Genomic DNA, 7,990 nt, shown 5'->3' on the forward strand with positions numbered 1-7,990 from the left:
GTAACCGCTCGAGAAATTCGGTTACCGCGCGGTTATCGCTCCCCCACGATAAACACTCGTACCGAGCAAAAAATCCCGACATTTTTAAAATTTTTGAATTCAAACGCTCACTTTATAGTTAAATAAGCTGCATCTGTGTTCTAAACAGACAATTTAACATGGCCCAGTTGGTAAAGGTGCTGTATCTGCAGACCCTAGTCGCGAGTTTGAGTCTGGCTACGCACTCCTTTTTTTTAACTTTTTGAAATGCAAAAGTTTTTACTTATCAAAAATTCCGGCGCACACATGAGTCGAACTCGGGGCGCCCGAGCAAGGGATAGCTGCGGTTTGAGAGCCACTACGATAGAGCAAATTCACTGATTACTACTAGTTAAACCCATATCTATATCCAACTCAAAAAATTTGAATTCAAAATTTGGTTTTAAATTTCGTCCGATTTTTTTCCGGTAATTCGTGGTTACCGTGGTAACCGAGAATCTCGGCGCCCCTCGAGAAAAAAACTTCACTTGGGATCCAAAACCTTGCATATGATACTACATCCGTAGTGCATAATATCATATGTAAGTATCACAGATGACATCATGTATTAGCATGCATGAAAAATAGTAGCACAACATTTAATATGTTATGGTATCATGATACGATACTCAACCCTCTTTTTTTCATTTAATTCTATGTCACCTCATCAAATTTGCCTAGTTGGCAGCATGATACTACTTATACTGCCATTACAACCAGCCTAAATAGTATCACACGTGACACATGGCATATGTGGTAAGCTATAAAACAAAAATATAATAAAGTATCACACGTGACGTAAGACTCGTGACGTAAGACGCGTGACGGCTGTATGGAATACCCGATTGTGTAGACCAGATTTTGGTGATGTTCTCATAAAAAAATCATATTAAATGAGGGCATGTTACACGTGAATGTGATGTTGCTATCAAAGTATGCAGCTGGAAAATGTAAATAAACAGAATAGCAAAGCCAGCGCTATTGTGTGGACTGAGTCTTCAGGTGACGCATGTAAGACTCAACACTGCCAATCCAATTATATTAGCTCAGTGCCCACAGTACATTTCTATAAGTAACACTATGTACTATATATAGACAATCGGCATATATATAGGAATCCACCGTTGAACTTAAAGTACGTTGACTGAGTCGTGCGTTTTGTCTTATATATCTCCTCCAGAATCCTAATGGGCTAGCCGAGTTTCAAACTAACCCGTTAGCAAATTGCTACTCCCTCCGTCTCTAAATATAATTCTTTATTTGAGATTCTAATATGGACTACATAAGGAACAAAATGAGTAAATCTACACTCTAAAATATGTCTATATTTATCCATATGTAGATCATATTTAAATCTCTAAAAAGACTTATATTTAGGAATGGAGGGAGTATATTGAATTTATGTTTTTAAAGATATTTTAGATGACCTTATCCCGTGGAGTCTGTTGGGATCATATAATTTTCAAAATTCGAGCAATGCTTATCCCCATACCATCCAAAGGAATGCACCAATAACCATCATGAATTTCGATATATTTTACCTACAATGTGGCCATCATTTTCTTGTTTCGGAGGAGATCTCCACCACCTGGTGTGTTCAATTTTCTCCCCGGAGATCCGGTAGTTAAGCCGTCAGATTCATCGGCTTGTCAAGATGTCCGCAAAGAATCAAAGCTCTCATCATAGCGTGGAGTTGAAGTAGCTATCACAAAGATATGAGATGATTCAAAGCAAAATATTGATTAAAAGCTATCCAACTAACCAGTTGACATTTATTCTTAACCAGTGCTTGCAATGCATTTGTATATCTAACATTATGTACTATGGATGTGTGCATCACATGATGCAGGGGTCCTTCTGAAAGAAAAAAATATTGTACATATAGCTGGACAAAATGACAGAAGCGATTAAGACCGCATCAGGGCAAGTTGTTAAATTACACGCTACCACTACCAAATGAGCTAGTATATATTCACGTGCATACCTCTATGAGGATATCGTAATTGCAATGCTCCTCCTTCAGTCCTAGGCCCATCAGCGCCCCAATCGCATTGATCCCCACCATTTCTCGATCTCACTGATGTCACACTGATCCCCTACCATTGAAGTTATCTGACAACTGGGCCCGAGTGCACACAGGTATTTCTCGTATATATATACCTGAGCATATCCGCCACATAGCAGAAGCACAGCTTGCCGATCAATTCAAACAGTGCACCTCAACTATGGAGCATCACTCAGCCCTAAGGCATATAGCCTTCCTCCTGCTCCTCCTCCCTCTCCTGGCCAGCATACATTGCGGTCAGGCCAACCCTGGTCCTCGCTTGATCCATTCCATCTTCAGCTTCGGCGTCTCGTATGCCGACACCGGCAACTTTGTCAAGCTCGCTGCACCCGTGTTTCCGGTCATCCCTTTCAGCAACCTCCCCTACGGGGAGACTTTCTTCGGTCGCCCCACCGGCCGAGCCTCCAACGGCCGCATCATCATGGACTTTATTGGTATTTATACTTATGCTTCTGTCCTTTGTCTCGAGTTAGCTAGCTTTCAGTTTTTGTTAGAGAGTATGCTATAGATAGAAGATAGTGTCTAATGTCTACTACGTACCAATGTTTGGACTTATGATTGATCAATCAACTTGGCAGCCGAGGAGTTCGGGCTCCCTTTCATTCCCCCGATTCTCGGTGAAGAAAATAACTTCACCCATGGATCAAATTTCGCTGTCCTCGGTGCTACCGCACTCGACCTAGCCTACTTCCATGAGAAGAACATCACTAGTGTGCCCCCTTTCAACAGTTCCTTGAGCGTGCAGCTCGACTGGTTCCAGAACCTCAAGCCCACCTTGTGCTCAACACCACAAGGTACCAACTCCACTCAGTTATATGTTTATATGTCATGCATTATGTAGTCTGGATTGAATGACAAATTGGCTAGTATATTCTCTTTTATCAATCTTCAGGTTGCAGAGACTATTTCAGGGGATCCCTCTTCTTTATGGGAGAGTTCGGAGGTAACGACTACACCTTCATCATGGCATCCGGCAAAACCTTTGGCCTGGTATACGTGCGAGACGTCGTACAAGCCATCTCAGAAGGCGTTGAGGTATGATCAATTGTTTTGTCCAGGCCGGGCCTTGAAGACAAATTTATATATATTACAAAATTAATTAACTTCCTGCTTGGTTTAATTTTCTCACCCCAAGCGCACTAATTAAGCCTGAGGGAAATGCTTGCCTTTGTTGTTTTGTTTTGCTTGCAGCAACTAGTTAAGGAGGGAGGCAGATACGTGGTGGTGCCTGGGCAACCGCCAATGGGGTGCATTCCCATCGTCCTGACCTTGTACGCCAGCCCTAACAAGACGCACTACGACCGCCGGGGGTGCCTGATAAAATACAATGCTCTAGCACGGTACCACAACAGACGGCTGGTGGCGGCCTTGTATCGGCTCCGGATCAAGTACCCTGCGGCCAAGATCGTGTATGGTGACTACTACACGCCAGTGATAGAGTTTCTCAACGAACCAACAAGATACGGTAAGCTAAAACAGATGATTGAATGACAAAACACAATTTTTTGTAGTTGTTGAATCAGAGACGTTGCAGGGTTTAGTGCTTCGTCGGGGCTCCACGCATGCTGTGGCGCAGGTGGGCCGTATAACTACAACATGACTGCAGCTTGTGGATTATCTGGTGTGAGTGCGTGCACTGACCCCGCCACGCACATCAACTGGGACGGCATCCACCTCACGGAGTCTGCATCTAGGCTCATCGCCACCGGTTGGCTCTTGGGGCCCTTACGCACACTCGCGCCAATTCTCGAGGCCATGTCAGGATCCGTGGATCTCAAGACATCTTCAATCCTATAAATCAACACCTTGAGTTTCGCTAGCTAGCTCCTGCGTAGGAGTACTAGCTAGCTAGCTGCAACCGATGGCGCTGGTCTCTGGAAGCTCTATACCTACGGCTGCAGCCTTTATTCTGCATATGCATGCTACTCGTTCAATAAGCAAGCTCCACACTTCCTAGCTAAAGTGTGTGTGTGCTTATGGTTATAATAGTCTGACACAGACATAATCTCCACTCGAGTATAAATTAAAGCAGTATGGTATATGTAAACCCTGAATTCATGTCCGCTATTTCCTTTTGATATGACAATCTGAAGCATATCCTTTTATGTATGCCTTCGATAGTACTACCGGGGGTGATTTGTTCTTTAGGGGAGGGCAGGCCAACTGAGAAACATGGATTTGTGGTGTTATATTTGTTTTCATATTTTCTTGCGTGCTTCTCTAACAATTTGCTAAACTAATTAATTAACTAGTCGTCAACCCGTTCATTCGCACGGGCTTGTTGTGTATGCTGCTATTTCAAGTTCTCATATACTATAAAATATGTAGCTATCTAAAATATGTTACACATCTTTGAGATGATATTTAATTTACCAGGAGTAAAGAAATTTAGAAGTCCCAAACTGTATCATATAATATATTGGTCTGCCTTGTCTTATGACCATATGGGTTTAATATGCATGTCTTATCAGAAATTAGATGTAAAACATCAAGTAATATAATATGAAATAAAGTCTATACTCATATTTTCTCTCTAGATAAGAAAATGTATTATTTTATGATGAATGGTTATGGTATACAATGCCTTTACAACATTAAAAATAAATTTTGCTTATTGTTGATTCACCTGATACCTATTTTAAGCAATTAATTTACTTCATATATATGATGGGAGAGCCTCATAGTATTAAGGAAAAATAACCTTTTGTACCTTTTATTTAAAAAGAGAAGAGGTATTGGTGCACGCATAGCAGACTATGTTATATTATTGTCTTTTCTTATTCCTTCATTTTCCCACAAAAAGGGGGAAACATCATATTCTCCGACCGATATAGTACAAACTATAAAATATTGCATCCAGCTCCTATAAATACATCAATGCTTGTGTATTTGTGCACCTCCTTTGGTTTCACCTTATCATATTATATTGCTCTAAACATGTCATCAATACAACAATGATGCTACTATGTGTGGATCACTGTGGGGAAGTAATCTTGGAGACAATGACGCATCCATTGATGACCTCATGAATTAAGAGGGCGTCATTCAAAGAAATTAGCAAACTTGGACAACAGAGACGGTGAAAATTAGCAAGCGAGAAGAAGATACAAGGAATAATCACACATTGATGCTTGGAGCATGAAAAGAACAACGACATATATTGGTACTTTTTGCCGTGTAGAAGTTAAATGTAATCATGGGCTATATATGGCCCACAAGCAGAAAAGGCCAGTAACGGGCCGTAAGTAACCGAATACTGGAAATGAGCCCAAGAATAAATTGGCTCTAAGAAGGTCGAAAATTAACACGGGCTGGAAACGGCCTAATGGAATAATCGGCTGTTAATGGGTATAAAGTAATACACTATTCATTACGGGCCGGTTTCACCACACGCCGTTAATGGGCCAAGAGTTAGAAAGGGACTCATATGGGTCGAAAGACTTCATGGGCCATACATGGGCCGGAGGTTACAACAGGCTGGAATCATATTGGTCAGCCCAGATGACGCTACTGGGCCAAATTCTGGTAGGCCATAACGGGTCGTGAGTTAGAGGGCTGTAAATCGGCTATATGCGAACAAGCTGTTAACAGTCTTTCCGTGGGCCGGCCCGCTACCTTTTGACCAAGTCAAACGGGCCGGCCTTTTCACCGGAATGGGCCTCTATTTGACCGTGCAACGTGTCGACGTGTCATAGGCGCCTTCGGTCCAATGAGTGGATGACATTTGTCCCAACGGTGAGCCGACATGTGGTTTCTCCGGCTAATGGGAAATTTACACATGCAAAATCCCCATTGGTCGTGGCTATTAGTGGGTTATCGGATCCAAAACCGGACCCGACAGCTTAACAGCGACCTGTTACGGTGGATGTCACGTGTCGGGCACCCTTGACGAAAGCACTTCCATGACGCGCGATTTATCGTCATGGAAGTGGACACTTCCGTGATGATAATTTTGGTAATGTCATGGAACACTTCTACGACAGCACAGGTATGACTATCTTGATTCTGTCATAAAATCATCAAGGATGTACATGCATGACAGAAAATGTGACCTACTATGACAAACATGTATCATCACGAAAGTGTATATTTTTTGTAGTGCATGGATAATCTTCATCGTTTAATAGGTTGCTTGGGCCAACCTGACTTTGAAGGGAGGAATTTCATGAAAATTTTCATAATCTTCAAACATGTTTGTCTTGCCCTCTACTCCCACGATGTCTCTTTTCCCTGAAAGAACTATGTGGTGCTTTGGCTCTTCGTATGATGTATTCGCTTCCTTATCTTTTCTTTTTCTCGGTTTGGTAGACATATCCTTCGCATAGAAAACCTGTACCACATCATTGGCTAGGACTACTGGTTCATTTGTGTATCCAAGATTGATCAGATCCACTGTTGTCATTCCGTACTGTGGGTCTACGAGTACCCCGCCTCCTGACAGATTGACTCATTTGCACTGAAACAAAGGGACCTTAAAATCATGTCCATAGTCTAGTTCCCATATGTCCACTATATAACCATAATATGTGTCCTTTGCCCTCTTGGTTGCTGCATCAAAGCGGACACCGTTGTTTTGGTTGGTGCTCTTTTGATTTTGGGCGATCCTGTAAAATGTATTCCTATTTATCTCGTACCTTTTGTAAGTTAATACAGTCGAAGATGGTCCCTTGGCCAACAAGTACAGCTCATCAGAAACAGTGTTGTCAGCCATGAGATGTGTTCGCAACCAACTAACGAAAGTCCTAATGTGTTCACATGTAATCCATTTGTCACACTCCTCCGGGTATTCGGAGCGCAGACTATTCTTGTGTACATTAACATACGGGGTCACCAAGGTAGAATTTTGTTGAACTGTGTAGTGTGCTTGAGATCAAGAATGCCCATGCCTACATATTATTGAGTCCTCTCCTAGCGTGCCTTATCCAGTCATTCTCCCCTCATACCGCGATTGAGGGAGACCAATCTTCTTAAAGTCAGGAATGAAGTCAACACAAAACCTAATGACCTCCTCTGTTTGATGGCCCGTGGAAATGCTTCCTTCTGGCCTAGCATGGTTATGAACATATTTCTTTAAGACTCCCATGAACCTCTCAAAGAGGAACATATTGTGTAGACATACAGGCCCAGAATGGCAATCTCGTCGACTTGATGAACTAGGACTTGCGTCATGATATTGAAGAAGGATGGTGAGAACACCAGCTCGAAACTGACAAGACATTGCGCCAAATCACTTCTTAACCTTGGTAGGATTTCTAGACCATCACCTTCTGAGATATTGCATTAAGGAATGCACATAGCTTCACAATGGCTAATCAAACGTTTTACGGTAGAATCCCTCAATGCAACCGGAAGCAGTTGTGTCATAATCATGTGGCACTCATGAGACTTTAGGTTCCGGAATTTTTCTCTGGCATATTTATTCCTTTATATTCGACGAGAAGCCAAATGGGACCTTCATACTAAGCAGACATTCAAAGAAGATTTCCTTCTCTTCTTTGGTAAGAGCGTAGCTGGCAGGACCTACATACTGCTTTGGAGGCATGCCGTATTTTTCGCGCACACGTTGTCGGTCGTCCCGTGCCTCCGGTGTGTCTTTTGTCCTCCCATACACGCCCAAGAAGCCTAGCAGGTTCACGCAAAGATTCTTCGTCACATGCATCACGTCGATTGCAGAGCGGACCTCTAGGTCTTTCCAATAGGGCAGGTCCCAAAATATAGATTTCTTCTTCCACATGGGTGCATGTCCTTCAGCGTCATTCGAAACAGATAATCCACCAGGACCCTTTCCAAATATTGCTTGTAAATCATTGACCATAGCAAGTATGTGATCACCAGTACGGACGACGGGCTTCTTCTGGTGATCTGTCTCGCCTTTGAAATTCTTGCCTTTCTTTCGACATTGATGGT

The 7,990-nt window shown here is 42.6% G+C and overlaps 1 protein-coding gene across 1 annotated transcript; it reads left to right on the plus strand.

Moving 5' to 3' along the window:
* The first annotated feature begins 2,221 nt into the window (after window positions 1-2,221).
* LOC119326177 (GDSL esterase/lipase At5g45910-like) lies at window positions 2,222-4,150 on the plus strand. Its single transcript, XM_037599879.1, has 5 exons — window positions 2,222-2,517; window positions 2,662-2,877; window positions 2,976-3,118; window positions 3,275-3,548; window positions 3,618-4,150. The coding sequence occupies exons 1-5, from the start codon at window positions 2,244-2,246 to the stop codon at window positions 3,878-3,880; spliced, it is 1,170 nt and encodes a 389-aa protein (XP_037455776.1). The 5' UTR covers window positions 2,222-2,243; the 3' UTR covers window positions 3,881-4,150.
* The last annotated feature ends 3,840 nt before the right edge of the window (window positions 4,151-7,990 follow it).

Source organism: Triticum dicoccoides, chromosome 6B (genome assembly GCF_002162155.2).
Source record: "Triticum dicoccoides isolate Atlit2015 ecotype Zavitan chromosome 6B, WEW_v2.0, whole genome shotgun sequence".
Classification (NCBI taxonomy): Eukaryota; Viridiplantae; Streptophyta; class Magnoliopsida; order Poales; family Poaceae; genus Triticum; species Triticum dicoccoides.